Source organism: Lampetra planeri, chromosome 23 (assembly GCF_965212315.1).
Source record: "Lampetra planeri chromosome 23, kcLamPlan1.2.h2, whole genome shotgun sequence".
Classification (NCBI taxonomy): domain Eukaryota; kingdom Metazoa; phylum Chordata; class Hyperoartia; order Petromyzontiformes; family Petromyzontidae; genus Lampetra; species Lampetra planeri.
The window spans coordinates 10,334,925-10,349,700 of NC_136129.1; the positions used below are offsets into that span (position 1 = coordinate 10,334,925).

The 14,776-nt window shown below is 51.3% G+C and overlaps 1 protein-coding gene across 15 annotated transcripts in view; it reads right to left on the minus strand.

Moving 5' to 3' along the window:
- Positions 1-13,360, minus strand: part of LOC144726481 (C-Jun-amino-terminal kinase-interacting protein 3-like) — a 58,710-nt gene extending 45,350 nt beyond the window's left edge. For all 15 annotated transcript variants that reach the window (XM_078605238.1, XM_078605243.1, XM_078605242.1 and 12 more), the window contains exon 1: positions 12,578-13,360. In XM_078605238.1, coding sequence (XP_078461364.1) covers positions 12,578-12,874 — 297 coding nt within the window. In that variant the 5' untranslated portion in view covers positions 12,875-13,360. The remainder of the gene's footprint in view (positions 1-12,577) is intronic.
- Between the last annotated feature and the right edge of the window lie 1,416 nt (positions 13,361-14,776).

The following is a 14,776-nucleotide window of genomic DNA, read 5'->3' on the forward strand; positions in this document are numbered from 1 at the left end:
TAAAGGACCGCAGAGCTCGGGGGTGAATGGTGCACCGGCTCACAGTCTGGCTGCTGCTGCCGCCTTCCTGCTGGTCTGTGCTTCCTCCTTCCTCGTGCCTCCGAGTGCGGCTGCACGTTACAGTCGGGGCGATTATCTATTTACTACTATCATTACGACCACTGCACGTCCACCCTCGGCTCAATCACGTTGGGTCGTTTACCGAAGAGCGAATGCAAGGCGTGCGCACACGTACACACAGAAAGCGGAACGATTCTTCACATTTATTGGTGGAAATTTATGCTTACACACACTCACGATACGTGAATTTGCACACCGCCTGTAACAATCCAATATTCATGATGTCCGATAATTATGTAGGGATGTTTACGTTCAAAGCGATGCTGCCGTGGTATCGCGGTTGGCGTGCGCCGCCACTTGCAAAAATATAGGTCATCAATTCCTTTAAAATTATACAATGAAGAAAGCATAAAAAAACATGCCCCAATTCAGAAAACTGGACAAGGGAAACAAAAAATTACCGATTCTTGAATAACCTCGTGAACCCGAATCGTGACAATAAATCGAATTGCCAAGGGCATGAATAAATTACAGACATCCCGGATACGCTGCCTTAGGCGTCGGGCATGGAATGAGTCATCTCCCTCTGCAATCCGTTGACGTATCAAGACGTTGAGCCCACACTTCTATTCAACAATTGATTCTCTATGCTTTCCTTGGACAGTGCCTGGCGTGGAGTGGCGATCGAGTGGTGAAGTGCACTGCGCTCCGAGCTCGGCGATCCGAGTTGAATTCCCGGCCACAGAAAACATCGGTGGCGAGTGATATCAGAGCTGGCCCTTGGCCCACGCCTTGTCCTCAACGAACTGAGAGCAGGAAGCGATCACAGGGCTGATGCAATGCGAGTTGCGCTTCATCACAGCCAATGAGAGGGCAGAGAAAAAAGTTTTGTGACCTTTTCCATTGAACACAAAACGAACACAGGAGCGATGCGATGCAGCAGAGTCAACGGGCTCGTTGTTCTGTAGCCCCGGCCTGCAATGAACACGTGAATTCCCAAGGGCCAAAACGATTGTGCTGCCTGCCATCCCTCTGCGTGGGGACGTGCGGACATGACCCTGCGCCACAAAGAAGCAGCGGGTGTCGTAACGAAATCACCCGGCCAGGTGACTCAACGGGAGAGCGAGCGGCTCACGACCGGTGTTGGTAAAAAACGCGCACGACTGTATGGGGGAGGCCACAGTGGTTGTTCTGTGAAGAGACTCGCTCTCGCCACAGGAATGCAGAATTTCCACCACTGGCTCAGTTCTATAAACGCGAGTCCTCATGCAATTGTTTTTTACAAGTCGCTTGGAAAGATGCCGCGTACCCTTAAATTCAGATCCTGCGTGTCGACTAAAAGCGGATGCCTGACAAATGGATAAACACCGCCACCGAGAGAAAACTTGCTGCGGCTAAAAGAAGCCACCCTATATAAAGACTCTACGTGGAAATAAACAAGGCAGCCGTATGGAACGAAGCTGTACGATGCAGAAGTGAAACACCCCGTTCATTAACGGCTGCTTCGCACGTGGGTCACGTTTTCACAGTGGGCACGACAGTACGGGGATGATGCCGTGGTGTAAGGGTCGGCACATCGGACTTTGCAATCCAGAGGTCACCCGTTTGATCTTCCGGCACAGCGGTTGAAACAATGGGGCAAGTTTCTTCAAGTGCACCTCCCCGTTCTGCCTCGGCAGTATAACTGGGTACACCGCGGCGAGTCGGCTGGCAGGTCCGGTGGGATAAAGCGTGGGCACTCCCACCTCTTGCAATACGTGTTGCCATCGTGGAAGAGTCGGCCAAATGCCTTCCAGGGCAGGCTCTCTAGAGGTCCATCGAGTGGAGGCCCTTCTGCCAGCAGAGGCGTGAGCACAGCAATTGCAGGGCTGCGCCTTTACCTTTCACCTTCACCTAATGTGGTTAAAGAAGGTTTTAAAGGCTGTCAAAGTATGGAGAGTTGGGTGGACAGTGGCACCGAAGAATAAGACGGGTTAAAAAGTGATCGCACATCTTGCCTTGGAGCCCTCCCCGTGGTGACGGCCGTCACATGACACACGTCTCGTGACAAATATTTTGCAGAAAAAAACCGCCAGCCGCCAGGGATGGCAGCCCGGGCCAAGAGTGGCACGCGCAACTCTCACCACCCCCCCCCGCTTCACACGTCCCGCTTTGCATAGCCGATGCTTGCGAGAATATTGCACATTCTGAGGCTGGTATATTTAAAACACGGTTAAAGAAAAGGTCTCGTGCGTACACACACACATAGATAGATAACACGATTGTGTACAACCATTTGTCAAGGCACTGCTGGATGAAGGCCTCCCCCGTGCGACGTCAGTCGTAGCCGTTGCTGTACTTCACCACTCCGGTCAAGTGTGGGCTGTAGATGTTGTGGGTTTACTCTCCAACACACCAGTGTGCTGAACTAGTAACGATTTGCCACATTTTTGTTGACGTGACGACCCGTACTTATTGTCTGCGTCAGACGGAGGCGGGTTTAACGACACATTTAAAAATACGCAAACTAACCCGAAAAACCTCTTCTATGGACAAATGTGGTCTGCTTAAGCGTAAAGGGGGAGGGGATTTGGCTGAGAATTGAACTTGGATTGCCAGGCTCGGTGCGATGCGCTCGTGCTCCCCAAACACAAACCCATTTTGCCTCAAACTCGGCTGCACTGCCGTGGTGGGGAATAAGATTACTTTGCTTTCTTGTGCAGAATAAAAGTTTGTGGATCGATGGCTCAGGCTGTGGAGCGTTGACTGCGACTGGACTGCGTGCAAATGAGGCCGAACCTTTCCAACAAGCCTGCGTCAGGTGCTGCCATCGATCGATCAATTTGCTTTTGCAAACCAATGAGAAAAAAAAGATCGTCATTAACTTAATTAGCAAAGACAAAACGACCGATGGCATGCGTGTGTGTCTGTACGGGAAATATACAGTGGCACTTCGTGTTTTGAATCGCAAATTAGGTACGAGATGAGCAAGGCTGATGGGAAGTTGCATCAGATTGCTTAATTGCGATGCTCCCGATACATTGTGTCGGTCTGTACCCTCCTGGGACCCATCACGTATCTTCACAATAACGACAAAACCTCTCCACCAATCTATATAAATACATATTTCCACACAGCATGACCGCACCAATATTGTCATGGGGCATGATTGGAAAGTCATCTTTTTTTTGCAAAAGCACTTCATGAAAAATAAATGCCGTGATCCTGTGCGCGTTTGCCCGCGCGCGCACTTTTCATTTGGCCGTTTGAATCGGTGGCTCCCCCCCGACTCCCCCCCCCCCCCTGGTGGCCGGGTTTGCCCTTCAGGATTCACCGTCGCACCCCCAAGACGCGGCGCTGCCGGCACCACGCTGTTGGGATGAGGAGAATTGCGGCGGCGGCAGTGGCCGAGGAGGAGCGGTGAACCCTGGGAACCTCCTCCACGGCGCGTCACGTGACCGGTGCACTCCTCTGCCGATGTGCCGGGGACGTGGTTCGTGCGTGCAAAGGTTGAAATTCTCAAAGCCGGTCCCATGCAATGTTAATGTGGCCGGACGTGGGGATTATTCCCCCATTATGCCTCAAACTACCCATTACTGCGAGGGTAATGATGATTAATATTGGCTTTTATTTGATACTTCTTCATTTTATTAATATTGAGTGTCGGTATCAATATTGTTATTATTACCAGCGTTTACTGTATTTCGATAGGATGTTTTTTTCTACTTGTGTGTAGTTATATATTTTTTATGAACTATGCTTTGGGATATCTCGGCAGAAAAGGCCCCTTATAAAAGAAAGATTATTATTACCACGTCAGGGTGTTGGTGACTTTTTTCAAGCATCCAATGTGGATGCTCAGCTCTAAACGTGTTCAAGTGCAGACCTCCAGGTGAACGGCACCGACACCGTACAGGTAAAGCGCAGCCCTCTCCCAAAACGTCTGGGCCAGTGTGGAACAGTAGGCCAAAACATAATCTAGACAGGCGGGCGCTCTAGAGCTCCCCCTAGCAAAAACCCTTCCGTCAGCAGTGACGTGAGTGAGCTACTGCGGGGCTGCGCTTTTAACTGCTTACAGTGCAGCGCGGTAGAAACCGTTCCCTTGAAAAGGGGCAATCGACGAGTTAAAATGTGCCAAAGATGACTGTCGTTCTCTAAAACTAAGACAGCGTCACGGCCAGCTGAGCAATCCGAGGTCGTATAACGCAGTTATACATGACAATTATAATCTCCTAACACGCAGCAGCAGCAGCACTCTCATAAACACTTGCTCCAAAAACTAATGTCTTGTCGCCGTGTACCGATGGTTCAAAGTCGACGGATGACGGCGCAGTAGCGATAGCCAGGGGCTCGGCGCCAGTTGTTTTGTGCTGCAAGTGGCCGGGAGGCTGAGCCATTGCGTTAATGCGTGCCCTGAAAGGAAGCCCAACTGTGCTGAAGGATAACGCAATCTCAACGCGCGGCCACGGACGGCCGCGTGTTGCAGGGCGGCTGCCCGAGAGCACGGCATTCAGCCATTCAACGATTCTTCGGCGGAAGGGCGGTGCGGTGTGGTAACAATCGTGCCTCGCAGCAACAAGGTGCTGGGTTCGATTCTCGACTGGGGGCCACCTTTGTCTGGAGTGTGTACAGTCGTCGTCAGCTTCTTCGTCTTTTTATTATTGATATAGCTGATGTAGACGCAGAGCAACAATTTCACATTCAGCCCATCAAGCCAGGAGTAGGGGAGTGCATCGCGGCGATGTCTCCCTCGTATTTGTGGATCGGTCATTGTGTCCGTTATATGTTGTAGGGTCTGTTCTTGATGATCACAGCTCTCCACCCCTGTTCTGCATGGACTTCCTCCTCGTTCTCCGGTTTCCTCTCAAAGTATAAAAAAACATTCTCTGTAACTGGTATTGGCCAAACATCCCAATACTCAAAAATGTACCTGCTCAGTTGGGATCACACACTGCAGCAACATTGCCCTCCTAGATAAAAATTTGGAAGGACAGGCCTTCCCGAGTAAAACAGGCGTTAGTACATAAGGACAATGTCTGCACTTCGAGGGATGGCTTGGAGCGAGTGCTGCCTGCCACCCACACCGATGTGGCCCTGTGCTTGAAGCCCAGCAGGGAGCCACGAGTGAGCACTTGCAGACCTACGCGAGATCGCATCACCATCGGCCACGTGCAACGCTCATCCGATAAACCGACTAAAAGGTCCAAAACATTAGAATTGAGACAAAAATGGAGCAGTCCCTGGGACTCAACATCTTGAGTGCACACACACCGTTTAACACATTTCATGTCTATGCCAAAGGACAGGCTGAGTCATTTATAAGCCTAGTGTTACGAGCATAACATCACACGTGCAGGAACAAGCCTATGACCAAATCCCCTGGAATGTGCCTGGTCTCATCAGACCTGGGAAGCTAAGCAGGGCTGAGCCTGGAGAGCGCTTGGGATGGGTAATCACCACCATGCACACAGTGGAGCAGTGCACTCGGCGTTGTGGGCAGCAGAGGGAGCAGTGCAGTAAAACCCACTTTGTTCTGCACTCTCACCCTCCACCTTCACCAACACGCGCTCACCAGCGTGGTGGAGTATGGTCAAATATACTTCACGGGCCGCAAAGTGGGCCGTGTCGGGAGGCCCTCACCCAGCAGTGAAGTGAGAAGCGGGCAGTAAATGTGAGCCAGCTCGAGTTTTCCAGCTTTTATAACATCCCGTGTGGCCAATGTCGCAGTGTGTGGATGCACCACGTATTGGCTGCCATCTCAGTGTTTCTCTGTCGCGTACATCAGAACATTACGTTGCTAACCGAGCGTGGATTGGAAAGGGGAAGTCACGTTTTTCTTCAAGGTGTGAAGGAAGTGGAATGGGAAGTATTTCAAACATGCGACTGCAACGCCTTCAACAGCTGAACAATGCTGTATGCAAAGCAGGCTAGCCAGCCTCAAGAAACACCCCCAGCGATACGCGAGGTGGCTACCTGCCATGTCCGAGTTCGTAACCACGGCCTAGCGGCAGCGCCGCTTACTTTATAAGTTTGCGGATCGAATCCAGCGGCTGCCGTGGATATTACTGCGGGGTGTATTCCGTATAGCATCTTTTTCAGCTTTCACTTTTCATGGGAAAGGGTTGAAATTATTGGAACACTACCTGCGACGACTGCAAAGGCCCATCTTCACACGACCGAGCCTGCCGCCGTTGTCGCGCCTGTGATTGACTGTGCTTCTGTCACGGCTGCCGACTTTCTGATTGACAAGGCCCAGCGCGTCGCTCCTGTCCACACACGCGCTGGTCCCAGAGTTGCTGAAACCAGCTCACGTCGTAGTCCCGTGGCGCGCCTGCCACAGAATCTGCTGCTGCGCCAGTTTGCCCTCTCTCTTTGCCAAAGCTTCCCACTCATCGACGTTGATGTTAAAACAAAAAAGTATTTTCGATCGTCCTCCTTGCAGACGTCCTTGAATCGGAATATTTGGCGACCTACAAGTCTCTTGGCATTTGGTATCTCACCGTACAGCACGTCCTTTGGCATGCGCCCATCTTGTGAACATGTCCAAGCCATTGCCGCCGTTGTTTACGAGGTCAGGGATACTGGGTAAGATGGCCCTGGTAAGTACATCTGCATTGGTAATTTTGTCTTGCCAGGCAATACAAAGGATGCAACGCAAACAGCGGAGGTGTAAGCGATTCAGTTTCTTCCCCTGGTGCCTGTAAGTGGTCCATATCTCACTACTGTACAGTAGGGTACCGAGGACTTTGGAGATCAGCATTTCCATCCGAACTGTTGACTCGGCGTTTGTTCCAGACACGTTTCCCAAGTCTGCCAAGTGTGGCGGGCTTGCCTTCCCGATGCCGACGATTAATTATTCTTCGAGCGACAGGTTACCATCGGTCACGGTGGATCCAAAGCAGCAGAATTTGTTGACCACCTCAAGAAGCATTATCAAGGGTTTATTACCGGCAGTTGGTGAACATCTTGACCCACGACTGCAGTTGTCTTGATGCCGATCGCGACCGAAGGAGAAAAACGGTGCATGAACTTTCTCCAGCTGGCTTCGCAGCATCGTCTGCGACCAGGAGTTCCCCCGGTGAGAGACGCTTCACCGCACGGTACGACTCGCCGTTGGACCTCCTCGTGTGCAGGTAGACCCCCCCCCCCCTCCACCGCCCCCCCCGCCCGCCTCCGTGTCCGCACCGCCAAAGCCGTAGCTCAAAATAACTGAGAAGACGCCAAATCGTGTTGGTGCCGGAATGCAGTCCCCTGCTTGAATCCATTCTTCTTGTTCACCATTTACGCAACTGTTGATGCCTTCCTTTGCACGGGTGGCAGTGGTGAACATCTTTTACTGACCCCCCCCCCACCCAAAAGGATTACGGACTTGGTTGACTTTAGCTTCACAACAGATCCGAGGTAAAACTGTCGAGCATTCTCCGGCGGACAAGTTGCCATTGTTGTAGACGGCAGCCCAGCGCAAGGCATCGTCGCCGCCACCCATTAAGAGGATCCCCTCCCCACATTGCCCGTGATGGCGAAAACAACATTAAAAATGCACCACGCTGAGCCACCGCCCGGGAAGGGAGCTGGCTCGTCATGCTCGCACACGCCCGCGCTGCATGTGCTCTCTCTGTATCGCCTATCGACTTACATTACTACTGCCTCATCTGTATCGCTTGGCCCAAAGGTTTCCAGTTCACTTCGGAAACCGCTGACAAAATGACGAGAACGTTAAATACTACCGCTTGCAAAATTGCTAAGAAATACGTTGAATACTACCGAGTCGAGGTTTTTTTGTCCTTGGCTCGCGGTTGCCGCCGTACGCCTCTCCGTTCTGTTCTCGCGCGTGTTGCTCGGCTCGATGACCGACGACGAATCGCTGGGAGCTACTTGGCGCTTCCGGGACCATCACGCTCAACAAAATGCAGCACAACCCAAAAGCACATCTGAGAACCCGTTTATACTCTCACTATTGAGCGATTTTTATTTTAGCAGGTAAGGCCCACTGAGCTATGTAGCTCTATTTTAGAAGCGATCTGGCTACAAATGATAGCTCAACGAAGTGGCTTATCACGTGGAAATGTACAGCCGCCAAATACTCTAAAGGCATGTTTAATATCGTAGGTATGACAACAAATTCAAACTCAAGAAGGCATACAAATTATAGACTACATGGAATGCCAAAGTGTTTGATGCAGCAAAATGTGTTACTTAAATTTGTTTTATTTGTGATTGAAGAATTCTATAATGGGCAGACGAAACAAAATACCAAACTCAAATGGGTGTCATCATCAGCTGTGGTCAATCCACTGCTGGATGATGGCCTCCCCTCCCAAGCCGCTGCCACTTCCTGTGGTCCACACTGCAGGCACGTGCACACGAGCTGACCACACTGCTTCAGATCCCAAGACGCGTTTCATTCCTTGACTGCAACTTTAAAAGCGGCATGCGGCAATTTAAAAACCGCCCGATTTTCAACTCGTCACCAGAGTCCGTCTTACAAAAGGGATAATATAACGAGGACCCGTGCCTGCTGCAAGAGGAGAGATATAAAAAGGATAGATCGACTCTTTGAACGTCGTTACATTTTACCTGCCAAGTTAAAAACCCGACAGATTAAACGGAAATCAGCAAAACAGCAGAGCGAGTTCAAAGGGAAACAAAATAAAATATTGACGGGCCGTGCCCACGTGACAGACACCCGACACCGGCATTGTTACGACTGGGCAATCGCGTTGTCTTTGTGCAGCATTGTTAATGTTCTCCAAATGAACGACATTTTGAGCATAGGCATGCCAAACAATGTTCTCAATTTTATTTTCAAACCCCAAATCATTGTTACAAAGGCTGCCATCCTTCTGTTGAAATCCTAGATGATCCTCCTACGTCAAACATAGCCTTTAAGAGACTGTTGGGGCAAGAGCTGCTAGCGAGCTCCTATCAAATGTGGGCATGGCACACGAGGTCGGTGGGTGGCAAACAACACGCCAGGCCTCCTTTGTATCTCCAGTGCACAACTAAGGCGGAGTCGTCTCAGTCAAAGTTAGAATCGGTTCAAATATTTGCCACTGTTATTGGTCTTGAGTGGGAATTCAAATCCAAGCGCAGTGCACTAACTACTGCACTACCACTCCCTTATGTCAAAGCATGCCTACATGCACAAACAATTCTGTTCATTTTTCCCAACTTAAACTTAGATGACCAGGACGAACTGATGTTAACATTTGATCACATTTCCATCGCAGAATGCTCAAAGCAATGAGAGCCTTTGGGTCACTCGTCATTCTGGCTAAACATCGCACAACTTGGCAAGAGATACAACGTGACAAGTCTTGAACCTTGCCCAAAATACAGATATAGCAATGCATTTCTATAAAACATGCGATGCATTCCGTAAGCATTGGACCTTCGCTTTGCAGTTCTCTATCAATCCAATGCTGGATGAACGCATACCCACGACGCGTCGGTTATGGGGGTTTATTTGACCATCCTTCACCACGCTGGTCAGTGTGGGTTGGTGAAGGAAATGGCCCAGGACCGGTTCAGATGTCACTTGCCTCCAACTCGGGTCGCAGCATTTCGATTGTAGCACGTGGAGCCGCTGTGCCATCGCTAACCCCGAGCACGGTAAAACGTGGTCAGCCCTTTCTGGGAATCCGGCAAGAGGTTCTGTAACTGCATTACGAATCCGCATTAACGCCGGTGTCAAGGCAAACCAAACATCAACAGATGTAAGCATCATAATCCAAGGCATTACAAATAAAACAGGGATCCACATCCTGTAAGCACCTTAGCTAGTGTTTCACAGGCCTGGGAAATGGCCATGAACTGTGGCTCGCCCCATCGACTGTACTCGTGCGCTTGAGCGCCGATAACGCGATTGCTCGGGCCGTGTTGTTCGGCAAGGGAATTTGGCACCGGCTCACCGTTCATATCTACGTATGTTGAACTTCTTTCGCACCATACGTAGCCAACCGTGCTAATCGGAGGCTACGACGCCACCAAGGTGGATTCATCTTTCTTGAGGCTTTCTACAGCCAATGTTGCAGAAATGGTCTGTGCTTAATTATATTAATAATAGGACGCACAAATTCAGTAGCGCCGCATGAATATCATCCGATAGCCTTCATCATCATTCATCATCAGCTGTGGTCAATCCACTGCCGGATGAAGGCCTAAATTTCATTGCCACCTCTCACGATCCTGGGACGTGAATAATCCGCCCTGAAGCTGCACAGAATAACAATGTCCGGGCTGAACGCAGCGGCGGCCAAACCAAGGCAACCGGACAGGCATGGCCACGACTCGACTGCGGTGCTCAACCAGATCCTTGCAGTTGGCATGGCACGCACAATCCCTCTCGGGCACAACCACGCAACATTGTGTAACATGTGTGACACATGTGTGACACATGGCGGCGCACACACCGGCACTTGCAAACATGCCGCGATTTGCATTGCGACGAATACGAGCGAGACGCACAGACCTATACTTGCAGGAACTGCTGCCCCCCCCACCGCCCCTGCCTGTGGCATTACTCAAGGCAATCGAGATAATTTGGCAGAGAATGGATTTCAGTGAAATGACTGCGAGAAGTGAAATGCTTGCGAGCGAGCAGGGCCATCATCAGGGCCACACCTCGCCCGCCGCCGCAGGATGCCTGGGTTTCATTTCAGCCAGAAGCTGTCTGGGGCTGAGCGCCAGAAAACATTTCCCTGTCCACCCCCTACCCACACCCCTTGCTGTCGGCGTGGCGGCCGCGGGGGTCAAAGCAGTTGGAGGGGGTCCAGGAAAATGATTCCACGAGAATTGAAGCCCTGTGCAGTCCGGATTGTAAAACGGATGCATTGACAAATGAGAGCAGCCACCGCCGTGATATTGCATTGTACAAGGCCCACGAGCGGTGGACTGGCGCTGCCTGATGCTGCGAAGGCATTTGTGTTTGCTTTTGCTGAATCACCCCACGGCCTTCGCTGGATAAACGCATTTCAAGCGTGTTGACACTGACCAATATCTCTCTTTCTCTCGATCTCTCTGCTTCCAAAATCACTTCTTCTGCTTTCAATGCCCACCTTTGTCTGCAAAACTGGAGGGTCGCTCTCCTGCTGCTAAAATACAAATTGCTCGTATTCTGCAATGACCTTAGTTTTCATCCCAACACGCCTATTTAATTTCTATAGTATTGCAAGTGGCCACGTTATACAGCCATTCAATTTGTATGCAATGTACTGCTCTCTTGGCATGTGGCGGTGGCTTAGGGGGATGCCTTCATCCAACAGTGGATTGACCATGGTTCATGATGATGTCATGTCATTTTCTGGGTGCTGATTAACGCATTTGTGCAAAACAGAACATTTTAAAACGCATCCAATTAAAGTCCATTAGCTACAATACATCTGCGGTGTGTACTGCGTACCACGTAACGTCAAAATACGCATATTCAATGTCAAATATGCACGTTCCTCACTCCCGAACGAGCAATGAATGGGTCTGTGCTCGTTTCTAGCCAATGTTGGGAGATTCGTCATTGCTCTGGCAGGGTGGGGGGGGGAGTCGGTGCAGAGGACAGACAGCCCCACTGGTGACCTGCCATCAAGAGGTCCAGCCTCAGCAGGTGGTGCTCATTTTACCAACCCCAGAGGGATGATGATGATAGGGCTCAGTCAACCCTGACGCACACGTGACACTCGGCTCTGTCGCTCATTGTGCATTGCCTATCCACTGCTGGACGAAGGCTTCGCCGCGTCGTGGCCAGCTCCGCAAACGATGTGCATGCCGATCTAATTGAACGCAAAGGTCATAACGGGTCCCCGTGGCGTCAGTGTCATCAAACCTCGCTACCGCTGCAGGGGACACCCAAGAGAGAAAACAACGTTTAGCGCCTGTGATGGACAAATCTACACACGGACTCGTACACCCAGACTCGCCAACCTGCTCACTAGTCCACCCATCCACAAACCCACTCATCCATTCAGCCAATCAATAACTCACCCACCTACCCACCTATCTACTCACCCACCCACTTGCCATTCACCAATTCAAGCACTCACTCTCCCGCACATGAATTCGCTAGCACACACACACCCACCCATCTGTCAACTCAACCACCAACTCACTCGCTCACCCATCTACGAAACCTCTTAATCATCGACTCATTCGCCCTCACTCAAACCCATCCACCCTCACAGATCCATCCTCAAGTCACACACGCATCCTCTCACCCACCCCACCCATCCACTCACCCACCCATCTGTCAACTCAACCACCAACTTACTCGCTCACCCATCAATGAAACCTCTCCATCACCTCCTCTTCACTCGCCCCCCACATTCACACACTAATCCATTCAGCCTCATACTCACCCATCCACAATCAAGTCACACACACACGCATCCTCTCATCCATCCCACCCACCCACCAATCTGCTCAGTCACTCACCCACTAAACCTCTCCACCACCTCGTCCTCACTCACCCCCACAGTCACACGCTCACACCCAGCCTCGGCACCCACTCGCTCTGCTCCCCTACTCGCCCTCTCACCCCACCACCCACCTCCTCCGTCTGCTTGCGCAGCGCCTTCTCGCGCTCGTACTGCGTGATCAGCTGCTCGTTGTCCTCCTTGAGCAGCTCCAGCTCGATCTCGTGCTCCTGGTTCTCGGTGAACACCGCGTCCAGGTTCTCCAGGACGTTCACCACCAGCGGCATCAGATCCTTCACCACGTCCTCGTCGTAGCGCCGGATCATGCGCTCGAACTCCGTGTAGATGCTGCTGGCGAGGCCCGACACCCGCTCCGACATGACGGACACGTTGCAGTCGTCCTGGTACAGCACGCCATCGTCCAGTTCCATGGCGACTCGCCGGGTTGGGCTGGCGGGGCTTGTTGTTGATTTCGCGTCGTTAATTAGCCGGGTGCGTGCTGCTACTGCTGCTGCTGCTGTGATTGTTTGTCGGCGTAGTTAATGAATAAATGCGAGGGCTCTGCGCTGCTCGCCCGCCCACCCCAGGGCGCCGGGTCGTCTGGCCGGGCCCGCCCTTTAATATTTTTTTTATTGAACCACGAACGGCGATTTTTTTTTTGCTCTGACAGCTGTGGCGACGACACCCACCCACCGCCGCCCGAGTCAATGTTACCCGTCTTTTATGTTAAATAGCACTTAGCGTTACAACAACAAAAATAACAAGCCCGCGACGGGTTGTGTTTTGCTCGTCAAATGTCTACCGCTGTGATTTGAGTGCGTGTCGGTGTGGTGGTGGTGGTGTTGTTGTTTATGGGCGGCCCACGCCTCGGGCGGCCCCCTCTCATCCACCTCGAGCCTCCTTCCGCCGCGCGACTGCGCCGCGTGACGCCGCAGCCCGCGCCTTATATAGCCTCGCGTCGCCCCGCCCGGCGCGCACTCTGATTGGACCCGCGCGGCGCACGTGACCGCTCACCGGCCCCCACCCACCACAACAACCACCCTCAACCCCCCCCCCCCCCATTGGTCGCGGTCAGAATCGGAATCCGGTGAGCTATAAAGCTCTTTGTTTCTCTCCCCCACCCACACAGATGTCCAGTAGGGGCACGGGGTCAGAACTTCATAACAACAAACGATACAAAAACACGATGGAAGTGCAAAGTATAGGAAAGGCTAAACAAATCACTTTAAAAAATATAAAAAATGAAAATTAACATTTTATTTATTTTACCAGATAAGGCACACAGAGCCATTAGCTTCTCGCGGTGGCACGAGGCACGTGCCGCCTATGCGTGCCAAGGAATCTAAGCGTCGCCCCCCCGGGACTCTTATCAATAGTAGCAATATTATTACGACGCGCGATTGGAAATTGTAGATCGTATTCGCAGCGCACCCCCCCCCCCTTCTCGCGCGCTCAGGGCGATACGACGTCTGATTGGTTCACGTGAGGTGCGGCGGCCAATTGGGTTACGCCGGGGGTTAGTGCGCTTTGTGAAATGTAAAACCGCATTGACTCAATCAGCTGGTGATACAGCGGCAGCCAATCGGATTCCTCGCACGCGGCTATGTAACAGCCCTTTTGTCAATATTATGCTGTAAAGTGCAGTCCCCATCTCTGATCCACTCTATCTACCTAGCCTCTACATTTACGTGCTATGAAGAAGGGCAATCGCCCAGAACGTCGCCTATTAAATGCCCTTGTTAATAGCACAGTGTTATTGACAAATGTGTTGAGTGTTTTGTTCTTTTTGCTTGTGCACCACTTCTGTCAATGTATCAATATTACCTACGATAATCACGCAGAAATGTCTGTCCGTCCCGCGCGTGACGTCATGCGAGCGTGGAAATTTACACTAACGCACAAATGTCGCGCACTCCACATTCCGCACCCCTCCCCTCATTAATAATCATGAGCGGGTGACGTCACTCCACATGCCGCACCCCTTCCCAATAACCATTAGCGGGTGACGTCACTCCACATGGGGCTCACCCCCCGCGTGACGTCACTCCACATGAAGCCCACCCCCCCTCATTAATATTCATGAGTGGGTGATTTTTACACTAACGCAGAAGGTCGAGCTGAATTAAATACTTTATTATGCACCGTCGCTTCAAATATGACGATTCTTTAAATAAAGTGACGGTAAAAAAATTAACCCGTAAAAACAAAGTTCTTCACTATAAATCCTTTATATATATGCGTGGCGGCTAGAGTCCTCTCGTCCTCTGGCTTGAGATGGCTGCCACCTATGGGTCAGATGATTGCCTGCCACCATTAAGCAATTGGTAATTAAA